The following is a 26,467-nucleotide window of genomic DNA, read 5'->3' as shown; positions in this document are numbered from 1 at the left end:
ATTCCAAATTCTTTCCAGTCAAAACTGCCTGAATTAATTCCCTTTAGTCTTTCAACTATAGTCACAGATGCCACCACAGTACACACTTGGTATGTGTTTTAGTTTTCAAGGAAAATTTTCAGATCTGAAAATGCGTGCAACACGAAAAGCTAAATTCTGAAAGGACGCTGTCGGTCTTTAAGGACATTACACGTTACCTTTGTGAAGATGGCCAGGGGCATGCCATACTGGTCCTCTTCCAAACCGGAAATTAGCCCTGGGAGCAGGACCACCTGGCCCATATTAGCCTGAGGTTGTACAGTAATTGGAGCACTGTCTGAGGGCACCGACTCCCTGGGAAATGAGTTTGTCTGTTCTGACCCCACCTGGTCCCTTTCTTTCAAGGTGGGTTCCTCTAAGACACTAGGATCCAAGGTCTCCCAGTCACTTTCTGAAGACTCTGGAGATGGACGAGAAGGAGGTTTCAAATACGGACTGGTCTCACCGAGTCCCTGCCCTTTGCTGCTGTCTTCTACTGGGAACAAAGGTTCTTCCGTTGTGATGGCAGCATCTCCACCGTGGTTTCCTGTCGGGATTTTCTTGACAGTTGCCGAGTTGGCATATGCAATGTTAGGAGCAGACACAGACACAAAGTCATCTGCAGGGGGGTTGTTTTCCTGAAGCCCAGCATCCTCAGACATGCTCTTTCGAGGCTTGTACTGCGAACAGTCCCTGAGGCCATGTTCGATCATGCCTAGAACATAAAAGATGGGAGGACAGCTTAGTTTATAATGAGGAGGAAGAAAGTAAGAGTTGTGTATTCTATTCTAAGCAGCAGAAATCTCCTATAAAAATGTTAAAAGCTACGCTTGCATACATTCCAATAAAAATAATGAAAATGTCAGACAACACAAAAAAAACTACTGCCAAAAACTACTGCTCCAATTGCTGTACAAAAATGTATATTAACCCTGATGAGTTTATCCTTCAACACTTTTACCACTGAAAGTTCCAGCACAAGCCAAACAACAGAAAGAATAGATACTGTTACCCTCTTACCTGGAAAAAGGGATAACACAGTCATCAGGGCACCCACCAATTTATTCACTGGAGAAATATAAAAGAGAACCTGAAATGGATTCAATGACAATCAAATTAGAACATCAGAGTCCACAATGATACTTAAAAATAAAAGAGGGAGAGAGGACAAAACTCTTCTTTACAGAAGAATAACAGCTAATTAATGACAGAATTAGAAAATCACCAGGTAAAAATTACCAGTGGACATTTAAACTATTGGCAAGGGTTGCTGGGCAACAGGATATTCACAGAGATTCAAATTCATCATCCCATAGGTAATCTATTAATTGTAAAGGGAAAACCAAGTACCTGACTATGAAGAAATCTGGCAATCAAACAATCAAACTTCACATCATCAATAATAGTACAGGAGGTGGGTGGGAAGAGATCAACCAAAGGCCTTGTATGCACATATGCATAACCCATGGACACAGACAATAGTGTGGTGAAGGCCTGGGGTGGGAGCGGGGGTGGGCTAGAAGGGGTCAATGGGGGCAAGAAAGGAAACATATGTAATACTTTCAACAATCAAGATTTAAATAGTACAGTTATGGGCCCCTTGAAGTGGTACCCTGAAGACACACCACCACTTTTGTCCTCAGATTTAAAAAAAAAACAACCCAGCCCTGACCTGTTCGGCTTAGTGGATAGAGCATCAGTCTGCGGACTGAAGGGTCCCAGGTTCGATTCCAGTCAAGGGCATGAACCTTGGTTGTGGGCACATCCCCAGTAGGGGGTGTGCAGGAGGCAGCTGATTGATGTTTCTCTCTCATCAATGTTTCTAACTCTCTATCCCTCTCCCTTCCTCTCTGTAAAAAATCAATAAAATATATATTTTTAAAAACCAGTTTATAGGACATTATTATGACATATGTGGAAATTTAAAAATGGACTTTGATATTAGGTATTGTTGATTGTATTAATGTTAAATTTCTTCAACTTAAAAAATGGTATTTTGGTTATGTAGGTATATACCCTTAATTCTTAAGAGATATATCCTCAAGTATTCAGGGATAAAGCATCATGATATCTACAAATGACTTTAAAATTATTATGATTTGGGGGGGAAACGAACATATATAAAGCAATAATGCAAAAGTGACAAAATGTTAACAACTGGTAGATACAGATGAAGAGTGTAAAAGTGTTCACTATATTATTATTCTATCAACTTTTCTGTAGGCTTGACGTTTTTTAGAATAAAAATTGAGAAAAAAATCTGAAACAGGATTCAGTTAGCTATTGCATTGAAACACTGGTAATAATTAAATTAGTTGAAAAAGAAACAAGCAAAGATTTGCTTAGGTGAGTTTTTTCTCTTTTAAACAGTTACATCATTTAGTGACACTAAAGTGCTATCTCACAAAGCATAGCGCCCACCACTGTGTTCTCCTTACACACTGGTCTTCTTTGAGGAGTAGCTTGCAAGCAAGAAAGTAAATCTTGCATTAAAAAGGATGTCCTTATTCTATTAAATTGATATAAAGAATGTAGGGTGATTTGCCACATTAGATAAAGTTTATCTTATCATAAATGTCACTGCATGTAACTAGGCTAAGTATTATTTTGCAAAACTTTTGTTTCAGATACATATATCCATGTGTGCTCCAGGTTGCCATGTAAAACATTTTTTTTAAAATTATGGGTTGCAATAAAAAAGTCTGAAACCTGTAACTCGACAACAAAAAATAAACAACCTGATTAAAAAAGAGGCTACGGACTTGAACGGACATTTCTCCAAGAAAAATATACAAATGGCTGACAAGCACCTGAACAGGTGCTCCATCTCACTAATCATTTGGGAATGCAACTCAAAACCAGGAGATCCTGCCTCACCTACTAGGATGGTTACTATCAAAACCCAGAAAATGACAAGTATTGATGAAGATGTGGAGAATAAATAAATAAAATAAAATAAAAAAGAATATGGGCTTCAGCTCACCATAATTTGATAGGCAAAAACATTAGTTTATACTTTATTATTAGTTTTAATTGTATATAGTATTTAAGAAATGCCAATAAATGTTAAATATTCCATCCCGCCAAATCTCACCTTTTTTTCAAGAAGAATTAATTTAAACAGAATTAAGACCTAAACAAAAAAAGAAATACTGCTTTAAAATAAGGAATGCAAGCCTATTATTTATTTGCCTTTTCCTGTCTGCAAAGATATCATATATCATTTAATTAATAATATTAAGATAATTACAGTGCTTTAAAAATTACATTGAAAATCATGAATTTATACTAAGAAATTAAATATTATCTGTGTCCTCTAAAAAGTGTGAAAACCACTTAAATCTCTAACAAATTGTGTTTTGAAGGAGTTGTGCCATTTTTGCTTGAAATATTGCAAGCTCCTAAAAGGGTGGGAACTACTCATTTATTTCTGAACTAGAGGCCCGATGCACAAAAATGTGTGCAAGAGTAGGCCTTCTTAGGATCCCAGGTTCGATTCCAGTCAAGGGCATGTACCTTGGTTGTGGGCACATCCCCAGTGGGGGGTGTGCAGGAGGCAGCTGATGGATGTTTCTCTCTCATCGATGTTTCTAACTCTCTATTCCTCTCCCTTCCTCTCTGTAAAAAGTCAATAAAATATATTAAAAAAAAAAAAAAAAGAGTAGGCCTTCTTTTCCTCCGGCTGCCAACATCAGCTTCCCTATGGCACCTGGAACCCAACCCAGGCTTCCCTCCTCCGGCCGCCAGCAGGCACCCGGGACCCCGGCTTCGTCGGGAAGGACATCTGGAATGATGTCTGGAAGACATCCGGTCTAATTAGCATATTACCTTTTTATTATTATAGATATGTCCAGAGCATTCACCCAACAGATACTAAGTAAATGCTTGTTAAATAATCAACGTGTGCAGGCCCTAGTCAACACATGCTTCAGTACTAAGATCAGAAGTAATACATATAGATATTCTACTGGAAAATGTTTCACTTGTAAGGCAACAAATAAAATATTCTGCAAGATTAAAACATGTGTCTTCCCACTCTAACTTCGTGGTACCTGAAATTACAAAGACAATGGAAAAAAGTACTCTATCCTATATCACTGACAGTATTTGTATACATTTAGAAATTTCTCTCATACAAGCACTACCAGCACTTTTGGCTCTGTGTCATCACGAGACATGTCTTAGAAGAGCTGAGATGTGGTTATGCCACAATCTGCATTTGACCGTGTAGCACATGGAATCTGCCCAGTTAAATGAACACACTTTTAGGACAGAAGTTAAATACATACCTTGTGTCGAAAATGAAGCACAAGATCCCGAGGAGACAGACCTACAAAGGTAACAGAAAAGGAACCTGTAACTACACCCTGCTGTGTTTGTTGAAAAAGTTTTTTTTCTCCTCAAAGGAAAGTCAGGTGAAAAAAGAAAGTAGGAATATGCAAGTATTAAAATATTATACAGTATTTGATCGCGTATACATGTACTCAGAATTTATCACATTACTAACAGTCAAACACAGCACTGCAATGATGAAAAGGTAGAACTGTCTGCAGTGATGGCAGTATCCTAAATCTGGGTTGCCCAATCCAGTGGCCAAGGAGCCCTTGAAATGTGCCAAGTGGGACTAACAAACTAACCTTTTTAATTTTATTTAATTTGTATTAAGTCTAATATAAATGTAAATACTAGTCATGCCCTGGCCGGATGCTCAGGTATGATCCCCAGTCAGGGCACATACAAGAACCAACCAATGAATACATAAATAATTGGAACAACAAGTCAATGTTTCTCTCGCTGTCTCTCTCAAATCAATTTTTTTAAAAAAAGAAGTTAAATGTAAATAGTCCCGTCACTAGTGGCCACTGCTATGGACAGTGTAGCTCTAACACTTTCTCCCATTCTACAAACAAACGTCTTACAAATGACAAGCTTAGAGAGCATGAAGCTGGTACTAAGGTGGAATCAATCATTTAAACGTGCTTTTTTGCTCACTATACTCCATAGGCTATTATTTCTGAGTCACAGTCTTCTCTGATCATTTGTCAGAGGACAAGAGAAAATAATCTAGAGAGAAATATGTTCTCAGAATAGGAATTTTGTAACCAGCTTTTGCAGCACACAGGATTACAAAACTGAACTGTTTGGTGACTTCATGCTGAAATAGGAATTGAGTGGGCATAAATCACTTTTGTTTTAATCATGAAAAGGATATTTACTGAGTGCCCACTGAGTACCATGGACACTAGTGCAGATTCTGGGTTGTCAAATAGTGCAAATTACACAAACCCCCAAGTTGGAAAACCTTAAAATAGAAAAGTGCTAAGCAGATCTCTCTCTTGCCTTCCCTCTCTGTTACACCATGGAATTGACCTGGTCAGCAGTAATGTAAGGAAAAGAAAAAAACTTCCATTGTTATCCTGAAAAGCAGAAATTTCCTTAAACAATAACAGTTGCAAATATGGTACAGGTATGTTATACTAATGAACAAAATAAACTGATGAATAAAATAGATCCAGAGTCATGGATACATGGAACAGACTGACAGCTGTCAGAGGGGAGGGGGAATGAGGGACTGGATGAAAGAAGGTGAAGGGATTAGCCAAAGAACATACATGCATAGCCCCTGGACACAGACAACGGTGTGGCCATGGCCAGAGGGAAGGGGGGTGGGGGCTGGGCGAGGTGGAGAAAGGTGGGGAAAATGGGGACAGCTGAAATAGTGTCAACAATTTTAAAAAAGTAAAAAAAAAAAAAAAATCCGGTTATAACCTTTGCCAATATAAATAGTGGCTAAGAAGATGTGTAAGGAAGCAGCAGCATCAAACGTTGAAGAGTTTAGATCCATACAGAAATGTAATTCTGATCATGAAGTTTCACATGCAACTAACTCGGTGCCCCAAACGAAAAGAAGTGCGGGTGTTTCTTCCCACTTGTCAAAAGCTACTCACCCAGATACACTTGGGACCCCTCCAACGACGTTCCTCCCAAGGAGCTGTTCATATGTTCATAGAGTTCCTATAAAACACAGATTCCGTTTAGACATTTTGGGCACTGAATTAGAACTATGATGATCAGGAAGAAACTGGTTCTTTAGTTGAGGCCGTTTGTTTTGCCAGGCCCTAAATGTATTTCTTTTTATTTTTAAATATATTTTTATTGATTTCAGAGAGGAAGGGAGCGGAAGAGAGATAGAAACATCAATGATGACAGAGAATCATTGATCAGCTGCCTCCAGCATGCCCCCTACTGAGGATCGAGCCTGCAACCGGGGAATATGCCCTTGACGGCAATTGAACCCGGACCCTTCAGTCTGCAGACCGATGCTCTATTCACAGAGCCAAACTGGCTAGGGACAGGCCCTAAATTTAGAAACAATCCAGGTCTCTCTGAAGACTTGCCTTGCTCTTTCCATCCCTGCCTCTACATTTTAGACCTTGATTCATTCACATGGTGCTAAGGACTCCTGGATAAATTGCCCCTACTTCCCTGATAAATACCTAACTGTCCTAGTCTCACGAGAATCCACGAGAGACCCATGTTCTACCTATTCATGGCAGCCTTGCGGAAAACATGCTCTCCATTTCAATGAAACAGTCACGGAGTTTTCCAGGGTTTTGCAATGGGGGTTAGGAGCCAGAAGCCGGATACATAAGCATCCTGAGCAGGGTATTAATAAGACAAGCAGATTTGGAGAAGCAATGCCATAGCAAAAGGGCTTTTATTAATAGAAACATTTATGTCAGTTGCAGTCATTTGCATTATTCCCTAATAAAAGGCAGTTTGGTTGCATGTAATAAGTATGAACTGTACATTTTGGGCCGATCCCTATCCCTCCAATGTTATTTTCAAAGAAAAATGTCTTTCTTAAAATAATAAGTGATTATCTTTCACAATATTACTGACAGGATTTACTCGATTCATCCATCTGTCTTCAGCCAAACACATCTGTAGGGGGGTACAAATTTACCTTTAGAATGGAAATTTGGGAAAAATCCTTCTCTTCAAAATATGCATGTGTAATGAGCTGAAGTTTTGCTTGGAGCAAGCCATAGAGAGGCTTAAAGAAAAAAACAAAGAAAACTGCCATTAGTATGATAAGAGTTAAAAACAAACACCCCACAGCCTTTCAACTTGAAGAGAACAGGAAGAAGGAAGTTAGTAACTCTCAACGTCAGGGTCCTATTATTCACGACGGAGAGCCCTGACCTCACTCCTGCTAGCTGCCTGGCTGCGCTGAGGTGCCGGACCCACTCAGAGGGCAGAGGTTGAGTGTGGGCACCAACCTCCTGGGTCTCCCCGTCACTCAGCCGCATAACTGGGCACATCACCCCTGCATACCTGCTTGCTGCTGCGAACAAGGGTATCCGAAAAGACACCACCTTAAGGAGCTGCTTTCAGAATCAAACAACCAGGGGGAAGCACTTAGTAGAGTATTGGGCACCCAGAAGGACACAGATGTTAGCTATTACTCTCATGATTCGAATCATAGTCTAGTTCTGCACATGGTTCTGCTGGCTTGTGGAGACATTTAACCATCCTGGAAGCAGCCAGTTCTTACAGCTAGTTGAACATCCATAATTACACTTCCGTTTTCTGTCCTCTGTGGAGGCTTACAACAAGTCTGTGTCCTCTATCATAATATTTTTCTATATATTTGGACAAAGTTATTCCTTAGTTCTTAATTCTCCTATTTAAGACCCTCTCTTACCATTTCCATCCTTTTACTCTTAATCTTCTTTTCTAGATGTTTTCTGATTTCTGTGTCCTTTTTAGGATGCAGAGACCAATGCTGCATATTTTTTTTAATTAATTAAGACAGGTAATACTGGAATAGTTCCCTCACTACTCCCAGTATTCCTGCTACTCTATCATTATTACCATCTGCGTATAAAGTCAGCATATTTTAATCTATAGACTACCATGCACTATGAACCACCGACCCCCTCAGTGTGAGCTGGCTCTCCCCACTCCCCATGCCTATCTAGAGACAGACAAGACGGGTTTTCAGCCCATTTTACCACTTAGTAGTTATATGTCTACGAGAGACATCGTTTCTCTGAAATGTATCATTATTTATAAAATGAGAACAGTAAGTACTTATATCTCACAGTTGGTACGAGGATTATATCTAAAATGACAATTGTATCTAAAAAGTGTCTGATATAGAATTAATACCTGACACATAGGCACTAGATAAATGACATTTATTTTCATTATAACTGTTCTTTGAAGAATGATTACTGAGTAAGCTTTTCAACACCTTGCATTTGCTTTAATACCTAGTACTCCTATGCTTTCTTTTCGTTGGTCATCTGACACAATATAAAAAAAGGATTTCACTGATGTCTATATTTCAGGCCACCCTTCTAGAAACTGTACACAGATCAGGTTAGCAATCTACCACTTTCCTGATATTTATAATCATTCCTTTTCTAGACTATTCTTGCCCTATACTTAAAATTACTGTCTTGGAAGAAATATTCTGATCCTCAAAATCTTATTGTTAAAATTAACAATAAGTATTAAATTATTATTATTATTCAGATATTTTCTTTGTTTTTAAACTTAGTAATAAAAACCAAGATAAATTATCTCTTGCAAAACGCAACTTATATTAAACAAACTGCATTTAAATTGTTTGTTGGTATAAGAAATTGGATAGTTGCAGGAGAAATAATTGAACAAAATCTACACACATTTGGTGACTAAGCTAGTAAAATATTCTCATCTTTGGTTTAGGTTAATGGCAGAAACATCTATACAGTAAGTCCTCGGGTTATGTCAGAGATCCATTCCTATGGTGCGACGTAACGCGATTTTCACCGTAAGTCGGAACCCACCTCCATTAGCACCTACGTCACTCACATGGAGCACATACACAGCAGTAATGAAGTGAAACAGCAAAAAAAATTTAAAAGAAAGATAATAATTCCTGACCTTTACTTGTGGTAAATAAATAATAAAAAACATAAAGCACATATGTTGAAATAACGGAACTTTTTTTTTTATAAATAAATGGGAGATGGTGACACAACCACGAAATGACATACGTCTAGTCCGATGTAACCCGAGGACTGTCTGTATTCAGTAATCCTATAGATCTAAGGTAATTAACATGATAGAGATCTGGATTTTCCCCACAAAGGAAGTTTAGGTATTATATATTACATGTAGGCTTAGGTATCTGGTGTTATTGGTAAAGGTGTTATTATCCCATTAGTAATAAAAGTGGAACATCACACTTTTTTCCGTGATTTAATGAAGAGAGACATAAAAAAGTAAATGTTATATATTCCTTTAAAAAAATAAAGTTAAAATGATGATACACTTGCATCTGATCAACTTTTACACAGAAGAAGCAATTTAAAGCACTGTTATAGTGCATTTTATTATGTACTTCCCTTCCTCAAACATTTTCAGTTTTTAAAGAGCAGGTTAAGGCTACAATTTCATCATAAAAGGGTCATGCACTTCTAGTATCGTCAATAAAATCTGAATATGATTATAGTACTTTGAATGTTAGTAAAATGTTATTTATTCAAAGTCTTGGGAACAAAACAAAAATGTATAAATGAAATGTACATTTTGATCAAGTGCCACCTCCTTCCCCACAGCCTATCTAGGAGATCTTCTTCTCTGGGTGGAGGGCAAATGAGCATGAAACTGCTGAAGAGCAAAGAGAAAGAGGAGCTGCAAGAGCCTAAATATTGAGCCACTGGAGAATCTGAATATATTTTCTGGATCTGTCCTTAGACTAACAGTGCTGATCCTCGAGTGGGAATCTGTCATGAGAGTTTAACAAACACGTTAACAGGGAGCGATCTGGTCTCTTACCAGCTTGCTTAGAACACAGACGCTTTTCTGCACGGTCTCTCTGGTGACATCTGCATGCCGGACTTTCAACGCCTATTACAAATAGTCATTATTAGAAATACTTAAAAATAACCATTCTTCAATATAAAAATAGCAAGTAGATAGAAAAAACATTTCTTGCATTTGGTTAATTACATTCAAAAAGCATTTACTGAGAATCTCAGAAAATGTTCATTGGATGAATAAGTGTTCGTCCACCAAGGTACCACGTGCTGGAATATGGCAGGCGAAGGGAACAGTGAGAGGCAGTCTGTATTATGACGGAATTTACAGTCTGACGGAGAATACTTTATGTGCAAGTTGCCACACTCAATGCAAATCAACCATCCTTGTTCTGGTTGTAAAATGGGCTGCCCTTTCGGAACCACTGTTTCTGGTGAGAAGGAGATAGTTTAAGAGACGACAAAACAGCTTTGTGAAGGTGGCTGTCCTCGGCACCGGGAGTCTGTTCTGGAAGCTGGTATTGCAGGCAGCTCTGAGCCGGGACGCATGCCTCCAGGATTCCGAGGATGACCGTGCGAGCTCTCTCCCGCTCTCCGCTCTCAGAAAACAAGCTGATGAGATCGGCCGCAGGCGAGGCTGTGAGGGAAGTGAGAATGACTTCCCTCCCTATGCACTGCCTGGCAGCTCCCGGGATCTGTCCTGAGGACCAAGGAGCTTCCTTGCCTTCCACTGGCTGGGGACTAGTGGTCGCATGAAGCCGGGAGTGGAGCCTTCCCTCAATTTGTTTCTCCCTCTCTACCCTGCTTGGATTCATTCATCAGATCCCACCTCCTTCAAAGGGAATTCAAGTACTTCTCTTAGGCTCTGGGCCCCTCTGATATCTGGCTTACCGGTCTGGTCATCAGAAGAGGCTAGAAAAACTTGGAGAAAAGGGCAGCCCCAATATACTCGGGAGTGGGTCAGACCCGGGGGAGGGAGACAGGCAGTATGAACTGCCACCTCAAGGTTACGCAGAGCATGGGAACTGCTGATGAAACTGTAGGGGAGAAGAGGGAGTAAAGGAACGGGCTCCCAAGAAAGGACAGTAGCTCAATTCATCTCATAGAAAAGCGTGTAAGGGTAACAGTCTGTGAAGAAATCAAATGCACAAAGCTACCATACAGAATCCCTCCCGCAAAACCCCAGGCTGTTCAGAAGCAAACCATAAAAGGGGAAGCTGCCCACTGTGGTGCATGTGAATTTATTAGAGCTACTAAGCTGGCAAGTAGTTTAAGAATGATCACAATCTTAGCCATAGATAATGAAGATAACGAGCAAGTAGTTTGGAGCTTCTCTAAGTACTTTCTACCTCTAAAATGCTGCTTAAAAAAAACAAAAGACACCCATTACCACTCCATTTCTCTAAGTTATACACCAAACACTAGAAATAGGAAGTTCAAGGACACCATGAAATTTAAATACAGTATTTTGCAGACAAATGACTAAGTTTGGTATCACTATCTGAAAACAACGTGCAAAATATTATATGATACAAATATGATTATACTCACCCATATCAACTCACAAAGACATTTATGTGAATAAATTGTTACTATTGGGCAAACAGCTACAAACCATTTATAAAAATTTAAAACAATATCACAGGTCCCACATATGCATGTCCCCAAATTTTACATTTTAGGTGGGCAATAGCTAAGAAAGAATTTTCAAGGTTTTTTTTGTTGTTCACTATAACTGTCTTACCTTGGCTTCAATCTGCCGATAGCAAGAGATACCATACACAGTGGCTCCATTTCCATTTCTGGGTGGCAAGTGAAAAAACACGGTATCTAAGAGATACACAGAAAAAAGTAGATACTAAAGTGATTACCCTTATGAGTGAATAATGACACTGAAGTTATTACAATGCAGTCATTACAAACAAGACTGTAACAGGAACCCGTGCGCACTTCCTCCCAGCATCACTGCCACCGGCTGTGAGAACTCCTCTCACGGCCTTACAGGACACACCCATCACCAAAGCACAGCAGGCTGAATCAGAACAGGTCTCACTGGGACGATGATCACTTATCTCAGAAAATACTTGATCTATACAGGATTCTTCCAGATTAAAACAAAGTAGAGAATTGAGAGACTGAAAGCAATGCATCATTCTTGGCCAGAAGCTCCTGGACGACTGGGGAAATCTGAACACAGCCTGGGTATTCGGTGGCATTATGGACTTCCTGACAAATCTCTTGGCTGTGATACTGATATTGATTATCCTGGGAATGACCTTATTCTTGGAGATGCATGCTGAAGTAATAAGAGCTAAGGTGTCATGATATTTACAACCGACTTTCAAATAGTGCAGGCAAAACTGTACACAAACACAAATACAAAGAACACTGTGGGATATTCACTATACTAGTCTTTCAACTTTTCTGTATGTTTAAAAGTGTTCATAAGTCAAAAAAATTGGGATAAAAACATCTGCAAGGTTAAAATACGATATTTATAGTTTATTAACCTGCATAGTAACATTTGCTCCATTTTATCAAAAATTAAACAGGTAATCCAACCAAGTTCAACCTAGTCTTTTAGTAGAGCCTCTCGTACATGATAAAATGTCGTTCTTGGCCGAAACCGGTTTGGCTCAGTGGATAGAGCGTCGGCCTGCGGACTGAAGGGTCCCGGGTTCGATTCCGGTCAAGGGCATGTACCTGGGTTGCGGGCACATCCCCAGTAGGAGATGTGCAGGAGGCAGCTGATTGATGTTTCTCTCTCATCGATGTTTCTAACTCTCTATCTCTCTCCCTTCCTCTCTGTAAAAAGTCAATTAAAAAAAAAAAAATGTCGTTCTTCACGAAGCCTGTCAAAGCACTCATTACGGGCGGCAGGAGGCAGTGCTGAGCCCACAGCAGTGCTCTTTGGGGTGTTGCTGGTGTGCACATGCAGGCAGGCTCTCAGGCAGGGCACTGTGATGACAGTGGCCCCGGGGTGGAGAAGCAGGGCCGCTGTTTCCGGGTGGGCCCTGGGGCACAACCTTGTAAGTTTGCAGTCAGAGCCCCAGTCAGTCTGCTGGTGCAGGTGAGGCCTTACGTTTGCCTGAGAGGAGTCTGAAGTATAAATGCAGGAAGTGCTACCAGCAGTGAACATCCTAATCTAGCTAATCACTTATCTTGGCCAGGTTCCTAGCAAGAGAAGCCAAGGTTCACCAACCGTTACAATGCAAGCCTGGCGCTCAGCTGGAGATCCTCTGGATCCTTTAGAGCAGTGGTTCTCAACCTTCCTAATGCCGCGACCCTTTAGTACAGTTCCTCATGTTGTGGTGACCCCCAACCATAAAATTATTTTCGTTGCTACTTCATAACTGATTCATAATTTTGCTACTGTTATGAATCGTAATGTAAATATCTGATATGCAGGATGTATTTTCATTGTTACAAATTGAACATAATTAAAGCATAGTGATTAATCACAAAAACAATATGTAATTATATATGTGTTTTCAGATGGTCTTAGGTGACCCCTGTGAAAGGGTCGTTCGACCCCCAAAGGGGTCGCGACCCACAGGTTGAAAACCACTGCTTTAGAGCATGAGGAGTCAGCTCCAACCAGATTTTAAACATTTTATAATTAAGCACAATCAACTGTCCTCTCATTCATTCATGTATTTATTTGTTTGTTAATCCTCGCCTGAGGATATTTTTCATTGCTTTTTAGAGAGAGTGGAAGGAAGGGGAGAGAGAGAGAAACATCAATGTGAGAGAGACACATAGACACACTGATTGGTTGCCTCCCAAAAGTGTCCTGACAGGGGTGACTGGGGCAGACCAGGGATCAAGTCTGCAGCGGAGGTACGTGCCCTTGACTGGAATGGAACCCGAGACCCTTCAGTCCGTGGGTCGATGCTCTATCCACTGAGCCCAACCGGCTAGGGCCAAAGGCATTTCATTTACAAAGTACTTAGCATCTAAGATGTCTTGTCAAATTTAAAAAATGACACCAACTGCCCCACCGCCTGTTCACATACCTTCCTGGTAGTTGTGTGCGCCATCTGGTAAGGCCAGGAAGGGCAGGTACTTCCATTCCTCAGGTATGGTGGGGCTGTCATGTCCATCTCCTGGAATCAGGGGCGGGTAAGAGAATTCCACCTGAAATGGACAGGAATGTTGTTAGCCAAAGGTTGTTGATCAAAGGGAGAATTTTATCTTAAAAGGCAGAAATGCTTTTAGACGCTGAAGAACAGGAGTAAGGGCAAGCCACACTTGCTGATGTCATGTGACATTATCAGCAGACCTATGGGAAAGGGGGGGGGGGAGGGAAGGAAGAAACAAGGAGTAAAAGAAGGACTTGTACGCCTCTCCCTCTTTCTGATTTAACAGGCTGCCACATCTTAATGTGCATAGGAGGGCGGTGGTGGCAGTGAGTGGGCTGAGATGCACATTTGGGAGCTGTCATCAGATAGGTGGTAACTGCCCCCATGGAGCCCTGAGGAAACCCAACATCCTGTTGAACAGGGTGGAGGAGGACGTCCAACAAAGGAGCCTGGGAAGTGAGCCAAGATCTAGGTTTGCTTCCCATCCATTGGCCTCTTTGTTCCCAATACTCAGACCTTCAAGTTTATGCTCTGATGGGGGATTGGTGGGCGTGAGGAGGCATTAAGCAACATCTCAGATTATTGTTATTTTTTAATTTATTATTATTTATTTTTATTTTTTAATTTATTTTTTAATTTATTATTATTTATTATTATTTTGAGAACTGACCAATGAAAGTTCAGTGAAGTCTCTTCAACACTGTATCTTATAGAAAGAACAAGGTTTTTTAAAAATATCTATTTGTATTGATTTCAGAGAGGAAGGGAGAAGGAGAGAGAGATAGAAACATCAATGATGAAAGAGAATCATTGATCGGCTGCCTCCTGCACGTCTTCCACTGGGGACCAAGCCAGCAACCCAGGCATGTGTTCTCGACCGGAATCAAACCTGGGACCCTTCAGTCCACAGGTTGACGCCCTATCCCCTGAGCCAAACCAGCCAGGGCAAGAACAAAGTTTTTAATATGTGCCCCCAGGTGCTGGCATCCCCAGGCTTATTAGCATTTTCTCTCAGCTTCTAATTCTTCTTGTTAATCAAATGAGACTTTTGGAGAGGAGGGCAGAATAAAATATTCATTAGCTATTTTAAAATGTTATAATTCAGCCTGGCCAGTGTGGCTCAGTTGGGGTCACTGGTTCAATTCCCGGTTAGGGCACATGCCCAGGTTGCAGGCTGGACTCAATCCCCTGTAGGGGGCGTGCAGGAGGAAGGCAAACAATCTCTCCCTTCTTCTCTCTCTCTCTCTCAAAAAAAAAAAAAAAAAATCAATAAAAATATATTTAAAAACAAAAGTATTATAATGTTATAATTCAGTATTTCTTAATATGAAAAGATATTAATGGTATATTGTTACATAAAAAGGCAAATCATAAAACTTCATTATAGTATAAAATATTTTTTGGAAAAAGTTATGCCTATTCATAAAAAATAACTGGAGTGTGTCCCCCCTCCTGGGAGCTTGCCCACCCTTTACCCCTCCCCTCTTTTCCCCACAGGTGTGTATCTCCTAAACTCTAAGGGATCCCACGAGACTGGCAAACAGGGGAGCAATGGGCAGTGACAGCTGGTCCCAGGTTAAGCCCCTGAGCCTGTCCCAGGCCCCTGCTCTCTGACTCTCCAGTGAGTGACAGCCCATTGCATTGCTAGAGCCAGAACAGCCCCGCCTAGACCCTCTCCTGTCGCTGCTTCTATCCTCAGCCCTTCCTTGCCCCACTGTCCCCGCTTTAACAAAGTGCTCTCAGAAGCAAAACCCAACAAAGCGGGAAGGATATTCACCAAGTTGTGAAAAGCAGATTTCTCCAGGACTTTAAGTGCTAGTTTCCTTTTTTTCTTCTCTATATTTTCCCACTTTTCTATTTACAGTGAATATATATTACTTACGATAAGAAATGTTACTTTTTTAAAACAGCTGGAATATGACTTAAAAATTGTTTTAAAATACCAATTTTTATAACAGCAGAGGAGCTGTATCGGTGTGTTGGGGTTGATGGATGTTTAGTTTTTTAGTTTTTTTGGTGGAACAGGAGGAAGGAATCGAAGATCCTCCCCACTCTCTTCCCTGTCCATCTCTGTCTCCCTCTTGTGGTGCCCATCCCTAGAGCAGCCTTCTGCAGCTCTCCCTTATCTTCTAGCAAAGGCTGAGCTCAGCAAAGGGTCTGAATCACAATATGAAAGAGTTATCCATGATGCATAAGCATCTCACTAGAGATGAAGACTTAAGCCAAAGAAAGAAATGTAGGCACTTTCCAGCTACTGGGGAGGATTATAAGAGGACAAAAGCACCCTCCTGCTATTTCTAAATTTCCATTATTCAGGTTGACACCCACGCTGCTTAGCTGCGATGCCAAGGCCTAAATGACAACTATTCCACTCTCTACATGTTAATGTCGAAGTCCTCCAAAGCCAGGCATGTTCATCATCGCAGCATATGAAAAGGATGGTGAACATCAGGAAGAAACCTCCGCCAAAATATGAAAGTTCAAGAAATAAAAGTGCTGGGGATGAGGGGGGCGAGGCAGTATTGCTTCACAAGTAGCTAAAACATCTCTGGATTTATTCTTCCCTAACCTCTAACTCTCCAAAGTTTGTTCTTTCTGTTCCAAAGGCCTGCTTATTCCAACAAGAATCACGAAGGATACTCCTTAGTGTTTCATCATTGTCACCACAGGATCCCATCAGCAGCAGGTGCCAAAACTCCATACGTCAGCCAGCCATCTGTCACCAAAACCTGAATTGGTCAGAGCTGGCCAATATCACCTAACATAACCCACCCCCGCCCCCGAATCTCCACAACCCATCCCTGAATTTGCAACACAACATCCTGTTACCCAAGGAGATGTTCCCGGGATGGGACCACTCAGACCAACAGGAAAATATATTGTTCTCTCCCTCACTCTACTTGCTTTACTCATCGTTGGAAATAGTATAAAGAGGAGTTCTAGTATTTTCATAATTCTACTTTTTGAAGAAGTACAATCTGATAAAACCAGCTTATTCAAGAATTAAAACGTCTAGCCATGTATACAAAACCATGAACAGAACAAAATCAGAACAGTGGTCAAAAATCAAGTCATAATTCCAACTTTTCAGACATCGCTTTGGAAAATAGCTATTCCCTATTAATTTGAGTGTTTTAAAAAAAGTTCCAAACTATGAAAGAACCAAAAGGTTTAATTGATATACATTTGATTATATTATTTTGCCAAAAAATACACTAATCTGACAAATAATTTATATTATTTAGTGCCAAAAAGCAAATAAAGGACAAATAAAACTCTGGAACACACAATGTATAACAAGCAAACTACTACAGAGGAGGAGCCCATAAATTATATTGTGTCAAAGGCTAACTTCAGATGAGTTAAGGAAGAAGGGTCCTTTGCTAAATACTAAGTTTTTTAAAAATTTCAGAAAAAGAATTGGAATAAATATCTCAAAACTATTTTAGATGTCTGGGTAGTACTTTCACTCACTTAAAAAAGTGTTCTAGCCGAAACTGGTTTGGCTCAGTGGATAGAGCGTCGGCCTGCGGACTGAAAGGTCCCAGGTTCGATTCCGGTCAAGGGCATGTACCTGGGTTGCGGGCACATCCCCAGTAGGAGATGTGCAGGAGGCAGCTGATCGATGTTTCTCTCTCATCGATGTTTCTAACTCTCTATCTCTCTCCCTTCTTCTCTGTAAAAAATCAATAAAATATATTTTTTTAAAAAAAGTGTTCTAAATGTGAAGTATAGCCATCAACTAGAATTATCACCACTAGAAATTAATATTATCTATGAAAGAATTCACTCCCACAAATTATCCCAATAAACGTGAAAAAAAATGGCCAAGTGATAAAGATACTAGATGTTCATTTTATTTTAAATGGAGGAATTTTTCATTAAAACATATTTCATTAAAATAAATCTGAAGGCCTCAAAGGGTGAAAAAAATTAGAGACAAGATGACGGGACATCTGTCTACATGCCTCGTTTGGGGGTCCTCAGCACGGCTGTACTGGAAGAGAGCTTTAACCTTGTGGTCCATGTGAGTGGACCTCACTCCTGCATCATGGCAGTCGCTCTAGAGCAGCTTTGTAACAGAAGAGCCTACGGAGATTCAATGCAAAGTTATCGTGCTTATTAATTAGCCCTGCAACTGCTGCAAGCCATTTCTTTACACAAAGGTTTTGCTTTGGTTCCCTTGGATCTAAAAATGGGAAGTGACACACAGTTTGGGAATTTTCGCTATGAATAATCTCAGTGCACGGAAAGAACTGGTGATGAGCATGACCTGCAGCATCTGGAATGGGAAGGCCCTCCCGCTATCTAACCGGATCTGAAGTCAGAGTCACAGGTCCATGACCGCGCACTCAGTGCCCCGCACCTGGAAGGACGGTCTTAAAACGGAGAAGACCGTAGTTGGTGAGTACACCCCGAGGGAAATCTTACACACTTAGACGCTCTGAAACACCTGACATACTGATTTTGTCTCTGCACTGTCTGATTTTAGCAAGAATACTGTTTGGTTTAGCCAGAGACCCCCCTTCACCGCTGACGTAGTCAATTCCCATTCACCCACCCCCACTCTGCTCCTTGCCTATAAATTCCCACTTTTCTGTAGTATTCAGAATCGAGCCTAGTTCTATCCTGAGATCTCTTTTTCCCTCCTGCAACAGCTTTTCTGAATAAAATCTGGTTTTACCGCTTTATCTATTGTCCAGCTCTGGTTTTCCTGATAGCACCAAATTAGCTGTAAGTATGCTAAAGTCAACTAACCTTTCTGGGTTTCAGTTTACTCATCTGTAAATTTAAGAGGGATGGAGTAGATGATCTCTAAGGATTCCCGCCAGGTCTAAACTTCTCAGGAAGAATCGAAGATGGCGGCATAGGTAAACACTGGAGACTGCCGCCGTGGACAACCACTTCAAAAATACAACTAAAAGTCGGAGCGGACATCAACCAGAACCACGGGAAGGCTGGCTGAGGAGAGTCTCTTCAACTAGAAGCAAAAACAACAGCATTCTGACGCTCAGCGGAGGCGCAGTGTGGAAAATTTAAAGGTACGGCGGTGCGGTGGTGAGGGTGCGCGCGCAAAGCGGGCTGGCGGCTGAGGGCGCGATTGTCGTTTTCAATCAGGAGGGAGTCTCAGACTCTGGGCTACAGATCCGGGCGAGTCTCTAGGGACCCAGACTCAAACGGGAGAAGCGGGACTGTCTGGCTACGGCCCCTCCGAGGTTTGCAGCGATTGCTGGGACAGAGAGGCAGAGCCCCTGGGGACGGACTGAGAACGGCCATAGCTGCTCCCTCCCCCCCGCCCTGTTGAGCCCGCCCCGCCCAAACCCTGCGCACAGCCATTTGCCGATCGCCTCAGGCAAGGGCTGGACTAGCGCCTCCCCTGAGGACTGAAGTTTTCCCACAGCTGATTTCCACCGCCAGTCGGCCTGGTGGTCAAATCCCTCTTGTGTTAACTACAACAATTAAGGCTTGGCTAGAACAAGACTGCGCACAGAGACCACAAGGGGGTGCACCAAGAAAGCATAAAAGATGCGGAGACAAAAAAACATGACAGAAATGGAGGATATGGAGCTAAGAATCGCAATTTTGAGGGCTTGCCATAAATTTGTGCAGAGCCTCACGAAAACTAATGAGACCCTCGATGCTACGATAAAGAAATTAGAAAGTAAGCATACACGGACTGAAATAAAGAATATTATACCCAATAGCAGACCAGAGGAGCACAAGAATCAAACCAAAGATTCGACAAAAAATACCCAATTGGAAAAGCAAAATGAAAAAAGAATCCGAAAGTGTGAAGATAGTGTAAGGAGCCTCTGGGACAGCTTTAAGCGGACTAATATCAGAGTCATTGGAGTCCCAGAAGATGAGAGACAGCAAGATATTGAAAACCTATTTCAAGAAATAATGGCAGAAAACTTCCCCCATCTGGAGAAAGAAATGGACTTACAGGTCCAAGAAGCGCAGAGAACCCCAAACAAAAGGAATCCAAAGAGGACCACACCAAGACACATCATCATTAAAATGCCAAGAGCAAAAGACAAAGAGAAAATCTTAAAAGCAGCAAGAGAAAGAGGCTCAATTACCTACAAGGGAATACCCATACGACTGTCAGCTGATTTCTCAACAGAAACTTTGCAGGCCAGAAGGGAATGGCAAGAAATATTCAAAGTGCTGAATACCAAGAACCTACAACCAAGATTACTTTATCCAGCAAAGCTATCATTCAGAATTGAAGGTCAGATAAAGAGCTTCACAGATAAGGAAAAACTAAAGGAGTTCATCACCGCCAAACCAGTATTATATGAAATGCTGAAAGGTATCCTTTAAGAAGAGGAAGAAGAAGAAAAAGGTAAAGATACAAATTATGAACAACAAATATGCATCTATCAACAAATGAATCTAAGAATCAAGTGAATAAATAACCTGATGTACAGAATGAACTGGTGACTATAATGAATCAGGGACATAGAAAGGGAATGGACTGACTATTCTTGGGGGGGAAAGGGGTGTGGGAGATGCGGGAAGTGACTGGACAAAAATCATGCACCTATGGATGAACTCAGTGGGTGGGGAGTGAGGGTGGAGGGTGGGGTGGGAGCTGGAAGGAGGGGAGTTATGGGGGGAAAAAAGAGGAACAAATGTAATAATCTGAACAATAAAGATTTAAAAAAAAAAAAAAAACTTCTCAGGAAGAAATAAGGCACAGAAAAAATCAGCAATTTGGACTTGCTGGAGGTCGGGGAGCTATGAGGCCAGGACGCCCTGACTCCCAGCATAGTGTTCATTTTACAGAACCAGTCACCATTCCAAAACTCAGTGCTGAAACCCCAAACCAGACACATCCAGAGAAACGCCAGGGTGCTACTTCAGCCCAAAGTGCCTCTTTCATCTCACAATCTGTTGTACAGTTGTCTTTAATCTCCAAGCAGCAAGCAGCACTAAATTTTGTTTTCCAAAAAGTAAGCCCAGCCGGTGCGGATCAGTGGTTGAGCGGCAACCTATGAACCAGGATGATTCCAGGTGAGGGCACATGCCCGGGATGTGGGCTCGATCCCCCGTGTGGGATGTACAGGAGATAGCCGATCAATGATTTCTCTCTCTCCCTCTCCCTTCCTCTCAGAAATCAATAAAAATATATTAAAAATAAAGTAATTTTTCCTCTCTGGAAATAAAAATTATATTCCTTTTGCCCATAAAACAGATAGACGACATAATAACTAATCTCGACTTTAGATGACAGCAAAAATGAAAAGATCTCATTGTATCTCCTACCAATAGTTCCTTCTTTTTTTGTCTTTAAAACAGTTTGGTTCTGAAGTGGGGCTGCCACTTCTTACTTTACCCGGAAAGACACCTAGATGCAACATGGCTCCGCAGAATGAACACAGGCGGTGCCAGAACGATTGTAAGTCTGACTCCTGGGCTGTTGAGCAGTGTGACCTCGGCGAGATCATTTTACTGCCCACAAGCTTCAGTTACTGCACCCATATCCAAAGGAAGTTATACAGGAACAAGATGAAAGCTGTGAACTTTAAAGATCTAATGATGATGAACACTTTGCTTGCATGCCATGATGCAAACTCAAATATCTGTTCTCTCACCTGTAAATATAGGGTCACATTTTAAAACCTTATAATCTATGGCTGCTTGGAATGTTTCAGATATGGCACCGAATAACACCACTCCTCTGTGGCCTCTTTCAATGCCATTTCCACCCGAGGGACAGATAAGGAATAGCAAGCAGTCTTTAAAACACAAACACAACCACCTTCTCACTTCCTCCATCATTTTTTTTTCTGTTATCATCCTTCTAACGAACTTAAATTCTGCCCATAGACATCTTCTAAAATGTTATATTCCTGTGACATACAAGAAGGAAAATGCTCCATTACTTAGTGGCAGCAATGAGCATTTTCGATATTTTAAACATTTCAATTTCCTGTTCGCTAGCACGCTGTGACATCACTGCCTTCCAGTGTGTGGGCTCATTCTCTAACCCTGTTTCTATTTTGTCCCCTCGCCTTCAATGCACAGACTGCAAAGGTGCCATTGTTCCCTTTATCATTCAGTGAAGCAGCTTAAAAATGACTTTGTATTTGCACATGGCTTCGCTCGGTAAACACACGTCTTTCCTCGCGCTTGAGCTGGGGCGGTCAGCCGCGCACCTAAAGGCAGGAGCTGGACGAGATCAAATAGCAAAACCGAGGCCCAATGGGAAGGCGGGGCGGGGTCAGCCCACCTCCCCGGACGCCGGAGTCCAGGGCTCCCAAGATAAACAAAGGAAGTGGATGGTGTCACCGCGGCAGGTGCTGCCACCGACCCGGCACCCGTGTGGCAGTCCGCCGAGCTCCACCCCGTCCACACGCGGCCCAGGTGCTGACCCCTCCTGCGGGCTCCCGCCCTGGGTGGGCACCCAGAAAGTCCACGGAGACAGAGATGGACTGGGGGGGGAGGGGGTAGTGGGGCGGATCTTCCCTTCCTTCCTCCCGCTCCACCAAAGCGCCTAAACACCTACCCACCCCAACAACTCAACACCCAGCGCCTCCGCTGCTCAGCGCAATGCATGTGCAGGGGCGGGAGGGAGAGGGAGCGTGGGGCCGGCGGCAGGTGGGGCGAGAGGGGCTCTGCAGAGAGGAGGCGAGTGCAGAGGCCAGAAGGACCGAGGGCGCTGCCGGCGGGAGGACGGGGCGGAGGGGAGGGGCGCTGCCGGCGAGGACGCCCGGGCGCCGCGGGCGGGTTGGGGGCGATCGGGCCCCTCCTCACCTGGCAGCCCTTCTTGTGGTGAAAGCCGACCACCACGATGTGCAGGACGGGCCCCCGCGGGGCGCCATCGCAGCTCCGTCCGGCCTTCTCCATGGGCAGCCGCCGCGGGCGCGCACGACCACGACTTCAACCGCCACGGGCGGCGGCCGGGTGACCGGCGGTCCCCGGGCGGCCGGCGATCCGTGGATTTCGGGGGTCAGCCGGGGCGCCGCATGAGGCCGCGCCGGGGGCCTGGAGAGGCCGAGGCTCCCGCAGCTCCGCCCCGCCCCCCGGCCGCCGCCGCGCCGCGCAGCGCTCAGCAGCCTCCGCGCTTCCGGGCCGTCAGCAGACGCAGCCGCCGCCGGCGGGGAGGGGCGGGGCCTCGGGGCGGGGCCTCGGGGCGGGGGGGCGGGACCCGGGGGCGGGGCCTGCAGTGACCTCCCGGCACACCTGTCCCCTGTGCTCCCAGCCACCTGCTTCCTCCTCCGATTCCTTCTCTTCTTCCTCCTTCAATTCTCCGCCCCTCCCCACAGCGTTCCTCAACTTTACTACCTTTTTAACGTGCTTTCTGTTCATTCCTTCACCTCCTTTCCTTGGATTCGCTGGCATAGGGTCTCTCTATTCTTTCTTCTTAAATATTGGATGACATATTGGTGCTGCTCTTTCTGTGTATTCAGTATTTAAATGCTTGCCCAGTATTTCTCTTTTGCTTCGTTCTATGTTTTTGTTTTTCTTCCTATTTAAATATTGTCTATAGGAATTCGGAAGCGACGTAAGGCCTGAAGCAGAATATCCTTGACAAAAAGGAAGTTTACAGGGAGACCTATAAAATGCTTATTCTAATCCTGCTATTAAGACAACAAAATTAAAAAGAAAGAAAGAAACAACAACATTATTTTCAGTCTATCTTGTTTCTGGGTTTAGTACTCTGGTCAGCACAAAATATATGGGAGCTGTTGTCACTAGAGTTTTTAATTTCCTTGCTGTTGTACTACTTCCGTTTTTAAACAAGCATTGAATATCTCACCCTATGCCAATTTAAAGTGCATAATGGAAATACTAACCGATTTATCAAGTCTTATCCAGAACAGCTTGGGAGTAAACTAAAGATAGGTGCCTGCTTCAAACAGAATATGAGATCACTACAATAACTGGCTGTAAAGTTTATCATTATAGTTGCACCTCCCTTAGGTTAAACAACCTTAGCAGTTGATATGTTCCACTGTTGGCCTTGACATTTAAGAACCTGCATTCTAATCTAAGTAAAGCTGAGAAAAAGAGTAAGCTTCCTGTGACCAAGTTTAATTTCTATGATTCAGTAGAACTGTTTTGATGCTAATAAAAGTACTGTAGAAACTTTTCAAGATGTTGCTATCATTTCTATGTTACAAAATTCTTGGCGTTGGCTCAGAACTGTGAGAAACTATATTATTTCCTGTATGTAGAATATGCTACCATTTTCTTCCATCTGACTTGATATTTTTCACAATTGGAATGGCTAAAATTAAAATGTAATTGAACATTTAAAAAAAAGGAAGGGTAGGGCATTTTAGAACTCTGTATCTACAGTGAACCCCAATTGTTTAATTCATTGTGCAGGAGACCCAGTAACAGTTTTAAAAAAAACTCTGTATCGCTTTGCATCCTAGGGTTCCCAACTAAGATTACATAATTTGTTCATAACTATTGTATTGCTTAAATGTTTAAAAAGTGTATCATTTAAAATATGCTATCAGCAAAGAAGCTACATTGTGGGAGACATTGGGAGTGAAAGTAAGCAAGGGAATTTCCAGAAATTTTCCATCTCTAAACATACAGACTGGCCCATTTAACACTGTAGAGCAGCGGTTCTCAACCTTCTGGCCCTAAATACAGTTCCTCATGTTGTGACCCAACCATAAAATTATTTTCGTGGCTACTTCATAACTGTAATGTTGCTACTGTTATGAATCCTAATGTAAATATCTGATATGCAGGATGGTCTTAGGCGACCCCTGTGAAAGGGTCGTTCAACCACCAAAGGGGTCGTGACCCACAGGTTGAGAACCGCTGCTGTAGAGGAACAACTTTTATATTAATTTTTTAATATAAGGAGTAAGAAATGTGAAAGTGAAACAAATTCAAGATTATTTGAGGACAGAACAATAAAACTTGCATGATCTTCAGATTTTTTAAAAAATATATTTTATTGATTTTTTACAGAGAGGAAGGGAGAGGGATAGACAGTTAGAAACATTGACCAGCTGCCTCCTGCACACCCGCCACTGGGGATGTGCCCGCAACCAAGGTACATGCCCTTGACTGGAATCGAACCTGGGACCTTTCAGTCCACAAGCTGACGCTCTATCCACTGAGCCAAACCGGTTAGGGCTGATCTTCAGATTTTTAGTCATGATGGGCAGAAGGATTATGGAGAAAGAAAGAAGTATAAATTCTAGGAAAAGATCAGTCTTCTGTGATTATTCATTTATGTTCATTTTAAATCCCAAATCCAATGGGCACATTGTCCTTTACCAACTCTCGTCTCACTGATGAAGTAGAGAATGAATATCATCCTATGATTTTATAAGCTTACATAACTGCTTTTATAAGTGTCCCAGTACATAATCACATTTTAATACTAAGAGGGTTGTTGGTAGTATAGAAAAATATTGCTTTTCTATATGAATCATTGATTAAAAAGCAGTCAAAATTAATAAGAAACTGAAATATGTGCAGCCTTGTGATGGAGAATCAAAAAAATAAAAAAGCAAGATTGAATGATAAAGGAAGTGGAAGTAGCAGAAGCCGACCCTTTCAAGACATATGGACCGAGATGTACGGGATTGTCGACAGAAATAACAGATCATTGTGCATACTGTGTAATGAAACGGTAGTAAGCAGAACGTGGAATGTAAAGAGACATTTTGAAACTAATCGTTGTCAGCTCTTGAAAAAAAGTATCGATGAAAGGAAGGAATACAGTTCTAGGCAGCTACACCTCTATAAAAGTCAATCAAATTCCATCATTAAATTTGTAAGATGCTCTACAAATTTAACAACAGCAAGTTACTGTATTGCTCACTCCATAGCTCAGCATGGAAAAGCCCTCAGTGACGGAGAATTTATTAAGGAAACATTTCTAAGATGTGCACCAGCTCTATTTCACGATATGAAAAATAAAGATGATATTATTAAAAGAATTTCTGAGTTACCACTCAGTAGAAATACTATCAAAGACAGAATAATAGATCTTAACAAAAACGTACAACATCAATTAAAAAAAAGACTTAAATAGTTGTAAATATTTTTTGATTTCTCTTGATGAAACTACTGATGTCACATCAAATGCTCGGTTGGCCATTATTGCTAGATATTCTGATGGTCTCACAATGAGAGAAGAGTTGATAAAGTTAGAATCAGTGCCAAAAAGTACATCAGGAAACGAAATATGTAAGGTTGTTATAAAAACATTCAGTGACTGAAACATTAATATCTCTAAAATTGTGTCAGTCACGACAGATGGGGCACCAAATATGGTGGGGAAAAAATGTGGGATTCCTGAAATTGTTTATGGAAGCTATTAGACATCCACTTGTACCTTTTCATTGCATTATCCATCAGGAGGTGTTGTGTGCCAAATCGGGATTCTCAGAATTGAATGATTTAATGTCAGTTGTAACAAAAATTGTGAATTTTATAGCTTCTTGACCCCTTCACAAGCAAGAATTTTCTGCACTTTTACAGGAAGTTGATTCAACCTACAGTGGACTACTGATGTTCAATAATGTGAGATAGCTGAGTCGAGGTAAAGTACTTGAGCGATTTGTG

General features: G+C 41.8%; 1 protein-coding gene across 2 annotated transcripts in view; it reads right to left on the bottom strand.

Moving 5' to 3' along the window:
• The window catches only part of AVL9 (AVL9 cell migration associated), a 42,233-nt gene extending 19,271 nt beyond the window's left edge, over positions 1-22,962 (bottom strand). Inside the window, exons 1-10 of one of the 2 annotated variants that reach the window (XM_070424754.1) lie at positions 22,679-22,962; positions 13,850-13,970; positions 11,578-11,663; positions 9,853-9,924; positions 6,986-7,075; positions 5,967-6,033; positions 4,308-4,348; positions 3,113-3,151; positions 1,039-1,108; positions 198-733 (exon numbers count right to left, since the gene is read on the bottom strand). In XM_070424754.1, coding sequence (XP_070280855.1) covers positions 198-733; positions 1,039-1,108; positions 3,113-3,151; positions 4,308-4,348; positions 5,967-6,033; positions 6,986-7,075; positions 9,853-9,924; positions 11,578-11,663; positions 13,850-13,970; positions 22,679-22,771 — 1,215 coding nt within the window. In that variant the 5' untranslated portion in view covers positions 22,772-22,962. The remainder of the gene's footprint in view (positions 1-197; positions 734-1,038; positions 1,109-3,112; positions 3,152-4,307; positions 4,349-5,966; positions 6,034-6,985; positions 7,076-9,852; positions 9,925-11,577; positions 11,664-13,849; positions 13,971-22,678) is intronic. The other variant, XM_070424755.1, reaches the window with a different exon arrangement.
• Between the last annotated feature and the right edge of the window lie 3,505 nt (positions 22,963-26,467).

Source organism: Myotis yumanensis, unplaced genomic scaffold (assembly GCF_028538775.1).
Source record: "Myotis yumanensis isolate MYYU_CA2020_CCGP unplaced genomic scaffold, mMyoYum1.0.hap1 SCAF_9, whole genome shotgun sequence".
Classification (NCBI taxonomy): domain Eukaryota; kingdom Metazoa; phylum Chordata; class Mammalia; order Chiroptera; family Vespertilionidae; genus Myotis; species Myotis yumanensis.
Note: the sequence above shows the minus strand (reverse complement) of the source record. Positions and strands in the feature narration are given on the sequence as shown.